Below are 15,473 nucleotides of genomic sequence, written 5' to 3' on the forward strand. Positions count from 1 at the left end.
GTTTAAATTCTCCAAAGTGCCTTAAAGAGTGTGCCCTCCTGGAGAAAGGAGTAGCATGAAATAATGAGGGCGTTCTAAGGTGGGTATTATTATCCCCACTTTACAGGCTTGGAAACTGAAGCCCAGGAAAAATTACGTATTTCGCCCTTGTCATAGGGAGAAACCATGATCAGCAACTGAACTCTGACTCCTAAGCAAGTTCTCGGTACACGCTGCTAGAGGAAATATAAACAGATATATTAGAAGGGAGCGTTAGAAAAGCTGTAACAGTACTTTAGGAATCGAATGGGTCCCTAAGATTCCATCCTCTGGAAGACTTCAGAAACCGAGTTTTAAATAACGTTCACGTGTTCATCAGGCAGAAAACTTCCCCGAAAATTCAAATTTTGGTGCGGGGCGCAAAAATAAAGCACAGGAGCAACTGGTTCCGCGTCCATAGGCTTTGAAGGAAAGCCTGAGCATAGACTGGCTCCGGTTTTATCTTTTATTGATCGTAATCTGCAAAGAAGCAGGCTGATTTATCTAAGCGCTAGGCCTCAGGAAGCTGGGTGGCCCCGCGCCAGGCCGGGAGGTGGAGGGCGGCTGAGTCCCAACCAGGAGGCTAGAGCCAGGGGCAGCAGGCTCATTCCAGGGGCTGCAGCCCCCGAGGTGAGGTGGGGGGCTGGCCGCTATGCAGCCCTGCACGGTCGAATAGTCTAGCAGCCACTGGCCAAAGACAGCGAGAGTGGTAGGGCTGGGACTCTAGCTGTCCCTGACTGGCAGACCCGCTGTCCTTCCGCGCCGCCTCACACGTGCCCTATTCCCGCTCTCTTATTGGCTGCTTCAGCCCCTCTATCCCGGCCTAAGGAGACTGCTACATGACCGCCCCTCTGATTGGTCCAGGAGCTTCCATGTATCATTCTGATTGGTCGATGGAGCTCACTCCCTTTTGCCCTCGGCCCCCTTTGGAGGTCGACTGGGTCATACCATAAAGAGAGGAGGGGGAAGTGTGTACATTTCAAGGCTTCTCTTTCGGGCAATTTTGCCCTATGTCACATAACGTCCTTTATCATGCCCTAAAAAGGTAATTATTTTATTAGCAGAAGGTAAATACAGAGGCGTTTCGGTTGAGCCTGGCTTGGAGGACGGATGGGGTGACGTGTTCCCCCCGCCAGCCGAGGTGGTACGCTCAGGGCGGGGCAGCGCAGTAGAGCCGCTCCGGGGGCGAACGGTCCAGCAAACAGCAGTGCCGAGAGCTCAAGATGCTGCTGCTGTCGCCGCCCGCGCTCCGCCGCGCCCTGCTGGCTCGCCCGTGGAGGGCTGCCGGGTGAGTGAGTACCAGGCCTGGGGAGGCCGCTCGCGGCGCCTGCTGCCCCGGGGTCCCGGGAGTCGTTGGGCGCTCCCTCGCCCCCGAGCCGGACTCCCTCCCTGCCAGACCCTCGCCGGGTTTCCTAGGGGCTCCCCTCCGCCGGGGGTCACTTCCTCTGATGCCGCCCGACCCCCACGCAGGCCTTCCTCCCATTGCTATACCCTCGTCTCCCAAAGTTCTTCCTTCAGCTAGGGGGACCCCCTTCCCGAATCCTGCTGCGGGGTGGGGGTGCCTCGGTGCCCTGTTGGCTCCCACGCTTAGAAATTAGCCGCTTAATCACTTCTCCTTCTCCTGATGCTGGATCTTCGAAATTTGCCCACCGCCGGAGTGCAGTGCCTTCCTCCCAGGGCACCTGTATTTTTAGCACACCCCGCTTCTCACCTCCCCACCCTCGGTCTCACATTCAGGACCCTCCCTGGGTCTTCCCTCTCTTCTGTCTACCGGCATTTCTATTTCTCTCTTTTCTCCTTCCCCTTTTTAAAAGTTGTGTTGGGCAGAGAAAAGGACCCCTTTCTTCTGATAGGTGGAATAATAATACTTACGGAGTGCGTAGAACGTGCCAAACCTGTGCTACGCACTTGGGGTATGTGCCTTATTGTGATAATTAATAAATAAGTTGCTACATGTAAAGTGTGTTGAACAGTGCCTGGCACATAGGCAGTGCCCAGTTACTATTAATCATGACCATCATTATCACTCTTATTTAAACTTCTCCTGGGGGTAGCTGTTATTCCAAATTACAGATGAAGACACCAAGGTGCAGTTTCAGAGCGGAGCTGCCCTGCAAACCCAGATTTGCAAACCCCCGCACTGTGGAGTTGGGTTCCCGGACCCTTGCCCACTCAGCGACAAATGTTCTCAGAGCCCCTTTCTGCCTCTGGGCTTGGTGGAGAAGGTAGGTGGCACACAGATCCTGCCCCAGAGGGGCTCACAGTCTGGTGAGGCTGCACCCCTATGGACCCGTGTTTCTGTCCATCTCCCTTTCAGAGCTGGGCAGCCCCTGCCCCCAGTGTTTGCCTGACCTCTAGGACTCACCAGTTACGTCTCGCCTGCTGAGCTATGCCCTTTCTGAGTTAATCAGTGTCCTAAGGGATGGTGCAGGGGTGCCCTGGGCATGGATGAGTCCCAGCGCTGCTGTGTATTCTCTGTGAGGGAGTGGGACAGGGAAGAGGACATGGCCAGGAAGGGCTCTTTTTCCAAACTGAGGACGGGGGCCATGCTCACTACACCCTCAGCGTGGTCCTGTTTGCAGGCCTCTCTCCCTGCACTCTGAGACCATCCCTCTCAGACCCTAGATGGAAGCCACATAGATTTACCTGTTTACCGAGTACCTGCCGTGTGCACGTGCTTTGCTAAACGCTGCGGGCCGGCGGGGGGTGGGGGGGTGTACCCAGGGGATTTACACGTGGATGGGAGCCTTCCAAGAGTTTTCAGTGTAATGGGGAAGAAAGCCTTAAACATTAAAAAAACACAAAAACCCCTCTAATATCTGGTAGAAAGAAATCCCTATTCTGAAAAAAAAAAAAAAAAAGCTCATAACAGCAATAGCTATCAAGCAATCAAGTACCATAGGCCTGATTGTGCAGATAAGCCCTGTATTATTACCATTTTACAGATGGGAAACTTATCTGCCTGTTAAGACAAATGTGAGACTAAAATCGCAGTCAGTCTGACTCCAGACTCATGCTCTTAATTACAAAGCCTCCTGAGCAGAGAAAAAGCATTTTGCAATCCGAGAAAGCGTTTTGCAACCAGATCTGCCAGTTCAGGTTACTTCTTCAGATACAGCAGCTGGCCCGCTGCCCCAGACCGGGTTTCCCACCTCGGCAGTATTAACATTTGAGTCTGATAATGCTTTGCTGTGGGAGCTGCCCTATGCATTGCAGGGTGTTTAGCAGCATCTCTGGCCTCCACCCACCAGATGCCAGGGCATCCCCCAGTCGTGACAACAAAATAATGTCTCCAGACATTGCCAGCTGTCACCTGGGGGGCAAAATCACTCCTAGTTGAGAGCCATGGTTCTAGAAGAACAGTTTCGGTGTTTGGTCACTTGTTCCTTTAGTCGACAGATACTTAGAACACTCCTGTGGCATGCCGTGTCTGCATGTACGGAGAGACAGCTTCAGGACATGTTTAGTGATATCTCTCAGTGTCCTGTACATGAAGCTGAGAAAAACCATCTCTTGGGGAACTGGGATGGGTGCTGTTCTCTAGTGTTTCCCTTTCTGCCTGGAGTGCCAGGAAACTCAACCAATTTTTAAACATACTCTTGATTGTACATTTTCTTTTTATTGAATTAGTAGGTGTCCATTGTACAAAGTACAGATAAAGCAAAAAAGGGTTACAAAAAATCGCCCGGCAGCTCACCACACAGAGGTAACCACTGCTGTCACTTTGATTACTAGCCTTTTAATATTCCAGGAGTATATATGCTTTAGAAAAATAACATAAAAATGGGCTCCCCTGCAAATCCATTTTTGTAGCTTGCTTTTTCACTTGAGACTTCTCTACCTTATTATATGTCCCCAGGGCCTAGAACTGTGACTGCCACCTGGTAACCCTCAGCAAACGTTTGGTGAATGAAAGAACGATCACGTGATTCCTTACTTGCCAACAGAGATTTATCACAACCAGTCTGGGAGACAATCATGACAAACGCCTGGCCTTTACGGATGGCCCAGGAATGGTCACTACGGGCTACCATTTACCTTTTACGTGGATGATGTTACTTAGCTCCTCAGCAACCTATGATGTGGGTGTTACTATCCCTACTTCACGGATTAAACGGCTGAGGCCTGTGGAAGTTAAGGAAAACTTGTCCAAGGCCTTAAGCTGGTAAACACCAGACCTCCCAATTGATTGCCTTTTGTCTCCTTTGGCCCTGACCTGCCTGCCCCTTTCTCTATTTCATTAACTTTTTCATGGGTGTCCTCTGCAAATTCTCTTTGGAAACAGCCAAGATGCACATTTATATATAAATTTAATAAATAAAAGAACTAACCCGGGGGGCTTCCCTGGTGGCGCAGTGGTTGAGAGAGTCCGCCTGCCGATGCAGGGGACACAGGTTCGTGCCCCGGTCCGGGAAGATCCCACATGCCACGGAGCGGCTGGGCCCGTGAGCCATGGCCGCTGAGCCTGCACTTCCGGAGGCTGTGCTCTGCAACGGGAGAGGCCACAACAGCGAGAGGCCTGCGTACTGCAAAAAAAAAAAAAAGAACTAACCCGGGCTCATAGGAAGCTTACAATAAATGTTAATTTTTGTCCCTTACATACTCTTGTATCAGACCTCGCTGGGTGCCGGGGTCCAGAGGTGACTCCAGTTCAGCACCCCCCCAGTGTCAGGGGGCTTGCGGGCTGGAATTCCCCTGCAGAAATCCTGGTAACTTTGGACCCCTCTCAGCCCACCAGCCTGTCTAATTTTCCCCATTTCAAAACCCCCCAGTGCTTGTCCCAGCCTGCCCGCCCCTGGGATGGGCAGAGGCTGTGCAGGGTGGGGGCCTGGTACCTCCCACCATTCCCTGGACAGACTCTGCCCTTTCATTCCTCCAAGCGGTGGCCAGGGCAGTGCCTCTTGCCTGGAATGTCCTCCCCTGGTGAGCACATGCTCACCCAGCACTTTGTGGCCGTGCCAAGGTAGCTCTCCTTTGGCCCTTCAATGCCCTGTCTGTAAAATGGGAATAATCCTATTAACAGGCATGGAGCACAAGGGTTAGAGATGACGTGACAAGTGGCTTGGTGGGGGCCTGGGACTCTGTGCGCTCTGTGAATAAGTTGAGTAAAAGAATAAGTAGAACCTACAATGATCATAATACTTGCTTCTAAAGGTGTCAGAATCCCCACTCAGGCAGCAGTCGGCACCAGCACACGGACCCTGGGGAACTTGGCTTCCGGTGCCCAGCACCTGTTTGGGCACACAGCAGGTGCTGAACAGTTGCTGTTGGAATGGCCCACAGGAGAGCCCGGGTGGATCCTGGCTCTACCTCTTAGCAGCTGTGTGGCCCTGGGCAGGTTGCTCAACCTCTCTGTGCTGCCTCTTGTTCCCGCGTGGAAAAGAAAGATAATAGTGGAATTGTCTTGGAGAATAAACGAATTCATATGCGAAAACCACTTTGAAGAGTGGCCAGCACCTAGAACACGTAATGTGTTGCTTCAAGCATTATTTTGATCCCCTCCCCCACTAGCGGGCATTGTTATGCAGTGAAAGCCCTGAGCTTCCCTCCCCACCTCAGGGTGGCCTCTTTGCTCCAGTGGGAAGAGAGGAGGTGCCAGCTGGGCGGTTAGGAGGATGAACCTGTCCCATCAGCAGGCCAAAGGTGTCTGAGATGCTCCCCATGCTTCTGCCAAAGCGTGTCTCCTAAGTGAGGGAACCTGGCTTCCGATCCTGCACCGTCACTCCACCAGCTGTGACCATGAGCCCTTAATCTCTGAACCTCAGCGTCCTCCCTGTACAATAGGTGTAATAAGAGTTTGCAGGGTAATATATTTGTAGGGTGGATTCAATGCGCTCATCACTTAGCACTATGCCAGAGGCATGCCGTAAATGCTTCAGAAAAGTTCTTTGAAGTTTTCCAGGGCAGCTCAGCCTGGGCTTCAGGCCCCTCCCTTCTGGCCCTGCCCTGGGCTCTGTACTTTCTCTCAGCTCACCTCCATCACTGGTGCCTTATCTCAGTGATAAGGAGAATTGGTCTTATCAGGTCCCAGATAACAGCCTGGAAGCTGAATGAAGCAAAGACAATTTCCTTTCTAGTCCTCTCCTTGGCCTTGGCTGCCCTGACCCCAGCCGCTGGGGACCTGCATCCAGCAAAAGAACATTGCCTGGGAGTCCCGTCCGTCCCAGGGGCCTGGCGTCCACTTGTGTGTTAATTGTTTTAAAGGTATTTCTCATATGCTTACTGTGGTCTGGGCAGTGTGGGAGCACAGACAATCAGAGCTCTGTAATGAGGGTTGTCACCTGTGAGATGATCTGATAGGGGTCCCATCCAGGCAGGGTGAGGCTGGTATCCCCTGCAGAGGGAGATGGGAGTGGGGTGGAGTGGGGAGACCAGGGTGGCAGGATTGCAGCAGATGAGGTGGGAGGGGGTGGGGGGTGATGGGAAATGAGTCTGGAGGCCTCAGTAAGGATTCTGATTCTTTTCTTTTTTTGGCCGTGCCACGTGGCATGCGGGATCTTAGTTCCCGGACTAGGGATTGAACCTGTGCCCCCTGCAATGGAAGCGCGGGGTCCTAACCACGGGACCGCCAGGGAAGTCCCAGGATTCTGATTCTTTATTGTAGAAGAAAATGGGAAGCCACTAAGTTACGAGCCGAGCACTTACCCTCCGTCTCTCTGTGTTGATCATGTTTTCATGTTAAGACTATGAAAACCAGTAGCTGCTACCTTTTGACCTTCTGCCCTGGGTGGGACGCAGGACTAAGTTTATTCCAGCAGTTTTGAGACGAGCTTGGAGTCAGTGGAGCCGGAATGACTGTTGTAGTTGTCCAGGCAAAAGCTGATGGTGCCTTGGACCAGGGTGGAGGCCGAGGGGTGGCCTGGGAGCTCAGCCCCTGGCAGCTCAGCCCCTGGCAGCAGCCCCCTCAGTTTTCCCCTTTGTAAATTTCAGAGCTTGCAGGCTCTAAATTTCACCCACTGCAGGCTATGTTTTGGTGTTGCAGCCTACGTTTTGGCGTTGCAGCCTTTTTAGCTCAGATCCTGGTACCTGCCGAGGGTGAGGAGGGGCAGCTGGGGTCTCAGGCCCAGGCCGTGAAGTCCTCAGGTGAGCAGAAGGGGCACCCCGGGTTGTTAGGGGAAACTGAGTCAAATTCAGACTCTGCCGTATGCTTCTTTCCTGAAGCGGGAGGGCTGAGAGCTGCCCTAAGAAGGTTGGGTTGGATTCACCTCTGTGTCCCAGAGCCAGGCACCTGCCAGGTGTGATGAACACATGGTTTGGGTGAGCTGTTTGACCTCATCTGAGCTATCTCTGCATCCTTGCCATGGGGGATAGACATGTGCTGACTGACTGACTGAATGAATGAATGGGAATACAGTCCTGCCTAGAAGGGCCTCGCAGATCCTTGTAGAGGCCCCATGTCCTGCAAGTGGTTCACGCTGCCTTTCCCTGAGCCAGTGGAAGGGTGCTAATGTTATCCCAAAGGGCACATGAGCCAAAAAAAAAGAAAAAGAAAGTTTGTCAGACATCCTTGGATTATTTTTGGCTCTTGTTGACTCAGGCTGATCTTTGAACTAGTCTCTGTTCCCTAAGCTATGTTCAGAGTGATGGATAGTGGGGCCGGGGCCTGGAGACTTTCCAGGCAGAGAGAAAGCCACGGGGGCATGTGATCCTGAGGTCACAGTGGACCTCTGCCCTGGGGAAGGTTGGGGGAGACCTGTAGGATTTCTGGTTCTGATGTTGCTTGGGAGGGAACAGGGAGAGGAGCGCTGGTAGCTGCTACCTTTTGAACTTCTGCCCTGGTGGGATACGGGGCTACGTTTATTCCAGCAGTGTTTGCTGAGCCCCCAGGCCAGCCCCTGATCCTCGGGGGTGTCTGGGAACCATTTTGCCTTTGAAAGCCTGGCCTGGTGGAGTAAACATTCTGGAAGACCTTTACAGTTTCTTAGGAAAACCTAAGAGCAGGAAGGGTGAGGAGAGGCAAGGCTTGTCATCCTTACAGTGACCCTGTGCGGAACATGGTGTCACCCATTCTTCAGGTGAGGAAACAGAGCCCTGCGGAGTTTGTAATAACGTGCTGAGGTCTCGAGCAGGTGTGGGGGTCCATCCGGGCTCTGTCTGCTTCCAGAGCCTTTGCTTTTCACACCCGCCAGGACTTGGGGTCAAGAGGGGGCTTGGGTGGCCCCGCTTCTGGCTCCCAGCCCAGCACGCAGGGGCTCTCTCCTGGCTTGAAGAGGACCAGGTGATATCTGATTCACTGCTTTGTGGTGGTGCGCTGCTACTGAGGCCCAGAGAGAGGCATCTGGAACCTTCCAGGTGGTGGGGGGTGGAGGAGTAGACGCCACCCTCCCCTTTCCTGCCGGGCTGTTGAGACCTGTGGCCGCTGACATTTTCTGGCCTCTGCATTCTTCCCCACCGCAGTAGGTGGAAGGGGGCCGTGTGGATTTTCAGGTTTTGGGCACACGTGTAGCTTTGCATTATTATTTCTTCAGATCTCCAGAATAACCCCAGGAGATGGGTGTCTCCGTGTTATACCGAGGAATCCAGCTGAAGGTCACACAGCTCCACAGAGGGCGAAGGAGCCTCACATTTCTTCCTCTGTTTGGGGAAGGGTGGGGCCTGAGGCTTGCTGGCTTCCTTGGGTGTGGTGGGTAGGGCTGGGGTGGACCTGGAGGGAGGGGCAGGAGAAAGCCCCAAGGCTCAGTTTGCCCTCCTGGGCGCCCGGCCCCGCCACCCACCCCCCCAGTCTGTTCCCTCCCCTTCTGCCGCACAGGCCCCTTTCTGCTCTTCCTGACTCATGCTCCCTGTTCTGGGCCTTTTCCCTTGCTTGTCCCTCTGTCTGGAACGCTCTTTCCAGCTCTTTTCAGACCTTCTTCAGGTCTCTGACAGAGGTCGTCTCCTCCGAGAGGCCCTCCCTGACCACCCCCGCTGAAGCAGCCCTGCCCTTCCCGTTCCTCATTTTCCTGTCCCCTTGGTCACCGCTGTGTTCCTTTCTTACCCGCGTCCCCCACTGGAGGTCAGCTGCATGCAACCACAGGCCTTGCTGTCTTGGTCACCGCTGTTGTCTCCAGAGACGGAGCAGGTACCCAGTAGTAACCTTGTAGAATCAATGAAGGATCTGCCCTCACGGCCCCTGGTTTTGTGTCCTTCCTCCTGGCCTCCCAGGCTGGGTCTTTGAGCCCCCAGACCCGGTCTCAGTGAGTAAGAAAAAAAAAGTGCCCAGTACTCGTAGCCGTTGTGTTTGGATCTCTTGGGCATAAACAACCTCGCAGAAACCCAGCCTCAGACAAGGTCACCAGAGGCCATGATGAAGTGGACAGAACAGGCCCTCTATAGTTTTGTCTAAGCACAGAGGTCACCATGCCACCCCCAAAGTACCAGGCATCCCCCCCTCGCCAAGTGAGGAACTGCTACTCTTTCACCCCACTGTAGAATTGCCGAGCTTCCTGATCCAGAGCCAGCCCCAGCTTCCTTAACCCTCCCCAAATTACCCCTCTATAACCCAAATCCTATGACAGGTTCTTTCCAACACCTTCATCTCTGGAGGTCCTATGGTCCCCCAGGTGTGTGTCCTCCCTACCTCGGCGACCAGTTATCCGACTCTTCCACCCACGGGTGCTGCCCGTGGGGTGTTGACACCAGGGGAGATAGATCTGGGTTTTTCTGGATTCAAATCCAGGTTTCTCTTGATCTTGATCTAGTCTTACTTATAGGATCAAAATTACCCGATTTCTATCACCGTGCCACTGGCGAGGCCCTTGGGATGCCACGATGGTGTTATCAAATCTCATGTGCCCCCTGTGCCCTAGGTGGCCTTTGTCCTCACTGTTGTCCTCATTTACAGATGGGGAAACTGAGGCCTGGAGGGGAAGTCCCACCACTGGGGTTCCTCCAGCTCTGGAATGCCTGACTCTTTTGTTTTTGAAAAATTTTAAGGCTGTACTTACAACTCTTTTCATTTAAGTGTATGTTATTTTGTTTATATACCATTTTCACCAGTATTAAGACAATAGAATACTGTGTGGCTTATTTGGGACCACTTGTGAACAATAATTCTTCATGAACAAAAAAATTTTTTAATTGAAGTATTGTTGATTTAGAGCGTTGTGTTAATTTCTGCTGTACAGCAAAGTGATTCAGTTATACATATATATACTTTCTTTTCTTAAATATTCTTTTCCATTATGGTTTATCACGGGATATTGAATATAGTTCCCTGTGCTCTACAGTAGGACCTTGCTATTGTTTATCCGTATATCCGTACGGTAGCTCACATCTACTCCCAACCTCCCACTGCATCCCTCCCTCAACCCCCTCCCCCCTTGGCAACCACAAGTCTGTTCTCTCCCTCCGTGAGTGGAATGACTGATTCTTACCCACCTGTCCTCCCACCCTGGGACCTCCAGACACATTAGGGGTGGAGGCCACTGGTGGGCATTAATCAGTGAGGTCATACAGGTTAAGGTTGAATGGCATCTGCAGAACAAGTTCTTGGAGCTCAGTACCCAGGAATCAGAGCCCGTACCCCAGCAGCAGCTCTCCCTGTGTCTGTGAACCGAGCTCAGAGTACTCCTCCAAGTTCACGGCCCACCTCTTGGCGCTTCTTGCCCACCCGGAGCTCAGCTCTTTGTGCCAAGGGAGTCTCAGCTGTTTCACATTCTGATGAGACCGAGCTGTGGAATGCTCTGACTTTCCTGCTGAGAGAAAGAAGTAACTCGGAAGAAAGTCTGCATTGTGGGGAAATAAAGGGAGAATAAGACTTCTCTATGTGCAAAACACTAAGCCATGGTTTTGCACCTATGAATTTAAACTTCAGGCAACCAGGGACTTCTCTGGTGGTCCAGTGGTTAGGACTCTGCGCTTCCATTGCAGGAGGCACAGGTTCAACCCCGGGTCGCAGAACTAAGATCCCATGTGATGGGCAGTGCGGCCGGGAAACAAAACAAAACAAAAGAAAAGAAAACAAAAAAAACTTCAGGCAACCGTGTGAGTTTCTATGGTGATTCTCACTTGATAGGTGGGGAAATAGGCCCAGAGGAGGCAGGCCACATGCCCGAGGACACAAAGTGACAGGATCTGGGCTTGAACTTGGGTTTTGGATCCCAAGGCTGGTTCTTGTCCCCCAGTTCTATAGTTGCCCTGGATTTCAAGATGCTGGGCCAACCTAGGACCCCCTGTCAGAGACAGAAGGGCTGGGGCTGGTGGTGGCCGCTGCTGACCTGTCCACCTCTGTTCCCCACCCTCGCTCCCCAGGCTGTGTTGGAAGCACGTCTCCTCCCTGAAGGTGGCCAATGAGCCCGTCTTGGCATTCACGCAGGGCAGCCCTGAGCGAGAGGCACTGCAGAAGGTAATGGGAGGGTGGGGGGCACCCAGTGGTGTAGGGCCTGGGGCAGAGACGGCCTTCAGCAGCCCCCATGATACCTCTCCGTGCCGACAGCCACCCACGCCCTCCTGCCTCTGCTCCCAGCCACGGGAGGAAACTGGGAATCTGGGGAGAGCTGTGCATCTGGAGGGGGGTGGGGGACCTAGGAGCAGCAGGGTGGCAACCTGGGTCTCTTTGGGGTGCCAGGTCAGGGGTCATAAGTCCACAGATATTTTATGCTTAAACACATTTTCCCGGGAATTCCCTGGCAGTCCGGTGGTTAGGACTCTGCGCCTTCACTGATGAGGGCGTGTGTTCAGTCCCTGGTCGGGGAGCTAAGATCCCACAAGCTGCAAAGCCGCAAGGTGTGGCCAAAAAAAAAAAAAAAAAAAAAGCTCCCGTTAATTGCCAGTGTCAGACACGGGTTTTTAAATCTTTTCTCTAATGGGAAGACCTGGCAACACTGGCCTTACCTTCCTGCAGGACAGGAAGTGACAGTGTGGGAGCCGAGTCTGCCCCCGCCCCTGGGGAGCAATCACAGCGTCTCTGACCACAGACCCCGCCCAGCCCCCTCCTCATTTCCATTCCTTCCTGGGCATCTGCCTTGGCAGACTCTGCATCGGTGTTTTAGGCGGGGAGTAGAGGCGAAGGAAGTGCTCATCTGACCTCTCCTCCTCTCCCCAGGCCTTGAAGGAGCTGAAGGGCCGGACGGAAGCCATCCCGTGCGTGGTGGGGGACGAGGAGGTGTGGACTTCGGACGTGCGGTACCAGGTGTCTGTAAGTCCAGTGGGCGGGCAGGGCTCAGCCTCTCCCCTGAATCTGGGGTCTCTCTCGGGCAGCACATAAGCATGCAACATGGGGTCTCTGCCTCCAAAAGGACTTAGAGTCCCTGCAAGATTTTGAATTCCGTGCACCGGTATAAAACTTCCAAAGGCAGTCTTAGGGGACTCTCGTAAAAGGTGCCAACATTGCACCTGCCAAGAAGTTAAAAACAGCAGCTGTCCCCAGCTTTGCCATCGCTTTGGAAAAGTTGACCCGCTCACCAGCCTAGGGAGTAGGAAGCAAGGGTAGAATGTCAGAATCAAAGAGAATCCTTCCGTCAACAGGTACACACTACTATATATACAGTAGATAAGCAGCAAGGATGCACTGTCTAACACAGGGAACAATATTCGATACCTTGTAATAGCCTGTAATGGAAAATAACCTGAAAAAAAAATGTATAACTGAATCACTTTGCTGTACACCTGAAACTAACACAATATTGTAAATCAACTATACTTAAAAAAAAAAAAAAAAAGATAATCCTTCCAAAGAAAGACAGTCACCAAAGTCCTGGTCTGTATTTGGGAACCAGTGGTCTAGCTGACAATGAGCTCAGCAAAGGTAAGCACCCAGGGCGTGGCCAGGTGTCACCTCCTCCTAGAAGCCCTCCTGTTGGAGCCCAGACTCCAACCACAGACACATCTGTTGAGACCCTGTCCCCTCTGCACAAGCTCCTCCCTCAGTCCCTGCCAACCCCCTTGGAGACTGGAAGAGCAGGAGGTTAGCTGCCCATTTTGCAGATCAGGGGAGAAGCTCAGAGACAATCAGTGACCCTCCTGGGGTGGCACAGTTAGATACGGAACAGGGATGATGGATGCAGTTTCCCCAGAACCATATCCCCTTGATTTTGATTCAAGTGAATTCATTCACACCCTGACTTTGTCTAAAGGGGATTTCAAAGCAGAGTGTTAATTAGTATATGGCAGCAAGATAATATTCTTGCTGTGACCTGCTGGTCACAAAATCCTGAGGCCCTAGGCACTTGCTGGAGATGGCCACAGACTTGCCTTTAGGCCTCCTGGTCTCCAGTGGAGAGGAGAACACATCATTTGCCCTAGTCAGAGTGTTCCTGAAATAAATCCCCCACTGTGTGGTAGGAGAAGCACAGCCATTTCTGATACTGAGCCCAGAGGGAAATTTCTCCTGAAAGTGTCAGAAGGACACAGTGACGTGACAGATCCCCGCAAGAGTCACATGTCTCACGCACGGATGTTTCGTGGGGCTGCTTCTCACACACTGTCGTGTGGGCTGAGGATGTCACCAAAGCCCAGTGCCTGAGGATGCCCAGAGGTCGCCCTGCAGGCCCCATGGCCACTGCTGGGGTGGGCTTTCCATCCAGAGCTCAGGCTGCAAATCGATAGCTGGTAGCTTTGTTTCCAAAGCCTAAACATGGGGCGATTTCATGTACAAATTCAAATGTCTGGCTTCTCTTGAGAGAAGGAAGATGTGGCCACACAAGTGGCCTTCCTCTGAGCCCGCATGTGGGGTGACCCTCTAGCGGCTCCAGTCCCCAGCCCAGCCCTCTCCACTCATCCCTCTTGCCTCTCTGGCCCTGGCAGGCCTCTCAGAGCCCCGGCCAGAGCAGTAGCTGGTCTGCGTGTCCCTCCTGCATTCTCCTTAAGTCTTTCTCTCCGCGGGGATTTTGCTGGATAATGGGACAGCGATAAGACAGCCTGCCTTTCCTAGCAAGTCGCTGGGAGGCATCTAGTCTGGCTTGACAGTTAAGAAATGGCACCCCTACTGCTGCCAGTCTGTTCGAGAGTGAGAGTGACATTCTTTGGTGACAGTTGGGGATCTTGACCAGGACTCACGGCTGAATGGAAGTCTGCGGTGCTTCCCTACAAGGTGGCCTGAGGGTGAACCCCTGGGTCTGCTGCAACCCCAGGCAGAGGCACCACCCCATCCCTTTTTATCCCTTGTTATGGTCATGACAGTTTTAGCCCAGAAAGGCTTAAAGCAAATATGCACCTTGGCTATGAACAAAAGGGAAGTGTATGTGTGTCTTTGTGTGTGTACACACATATATACGTTTGTGTTTTTTTTAAATTAATTAATTAATTTATTTTTGGCTGTGTTGGGTCTTTGTTGCTGCACACAGGCTTCCTCTAGTTGCAGCGAGCGGGGGCTACTCTTCTTTGCGGTGCAGTCTTCTCACTGCGGTGGCTTCTCTTGTTGCGGAGCATGGGCTCTAGGCGCGTGGGCTTCAGTAGTTGCGACACGCGGGCTCAGTAGTTGTGGCTCACGGGCTCTAGAGCGCAGGCTCAGTAGTTGTGGCGCATGGGCTTAATTGCTCCGTGGCATGTGGGATCTTCCCAGACCAGGGATCGAACCCGTGTCCCCTGTATTGGCAGGCGGATTCTCAGCCACTGGGCCGCCAGAGAAGCCCTACATATACGTTTTGATGTTATGGATACATAGGGAGTTTCCAGCTTTGTGCAAATGGAACCAGTTGCAAAATAAATGCCACGGTATGTAAACGAAGTGGTTTCCTCTATGGCATTATTAGCTAGAAACCTGTTTGAAGTTGGAAAACAGTTTCCAAAAGGCTGACTTTAGCTCTTTCTAGGAGGGGTACTTGTAAATCATGATAATAAAACCCACCCATCCATCCATTCATCCATCCAAGCCTCCTCGGCCCCAGACCTAGGACTGGGACACAGCGGTGAGCATGGCACATGGCTCTGCCCTCATGGTGGTGACCTAGGGGAGAGTGAGATTGGTGTACATGTCAGCAAAGAAACAAACAATTCCAGATGGTGAGAGGGGCTGTGGAAGGCACAGGTGATGGGCTGGAGATGCGAGGCCACGTAAGACGAGGTGGTCCACAGGCCTCTCTGAGGAGGTGACATCTGAGTTGAACCCCAGGGATGAAGATGGGCTGGGGACTCATCGCCAGCAGAGGGGTCTGTGGGTGCAGAGTCAGGAGGGGGCTGGGTGAGCTGCAGAACAGAGAGGAAGCCGGTGGGGCCAGAGGGTTCGGGTGTGGTTCTTTTATTTATTTATTTATGTGTTTATTTTTGGCTGCGTCAGTGAGTCAGTGAACGGGGACTACTCTGTTGCAGTGCATGGGCTTCTCACTGTGGTGGCTTCTCTTGTTGCAGAGCACGGGCTCTAGGCTCGCGGGCTTCAGTAGTTGCAGTGCGCGGGCTTCAGTAGTTGCAGCACGCAGGCTTAGTAGTTGTGGCTTGCGGGCTCCAGAGCGCAGGCTCAGTAGTTGTGGCGCACGGGCTTAGTTGCTCCACGGCATGTGGGATCTTCCCGGACCAGGGCCCGAACCCGTGTCCCCGGCATT

General features: G+C 52.8%; 1 protein-coding gene across 1 annotated transcript in view; it reads left to right on the forward strand.

Annotated features, from left to right (window-relative positions):
- Positions 1-1,169: 1,169 nt before the first annotated feature.
- The window catches only part of ALDH4A1 (aldehyde dehydrogenase 4 family member A1), a 32,734-nt gene continuing 18,430 nt past the window's right edge, over positions 1,170-15,473 (forward strand). The window contains exons 1-3 of the mRNA XM_030876646.3: positions 1,170-1,306; positions 11,248-11,341; positions 12,041-12,133. Coding sequence (XP_030732506.2) covers positions 1,242-1,306; positions 11,248-11,341; positions 12,041-12,133 — 252 coding nt within the window. The 5' untranslated portion in view covers positions 1,170-1,241. The remainder of the gene's footprint in view (positions 1,307-11,247; positions 11,342-12,040; positions 12,134-15,473) is intronic.

This window comes from Globicephala melas, chromosome 1 (genome assembly GCF_963455315.2).
Source record: "Globicephala melas chromosome 1, mGloMel1.2, whole genome shotgun sequence".
NCBI lineage: Eukaryota > Metazoa > Chordata > Mammalia > Artiodactyla > Delphinidae > Globicephala > Globicephala melas.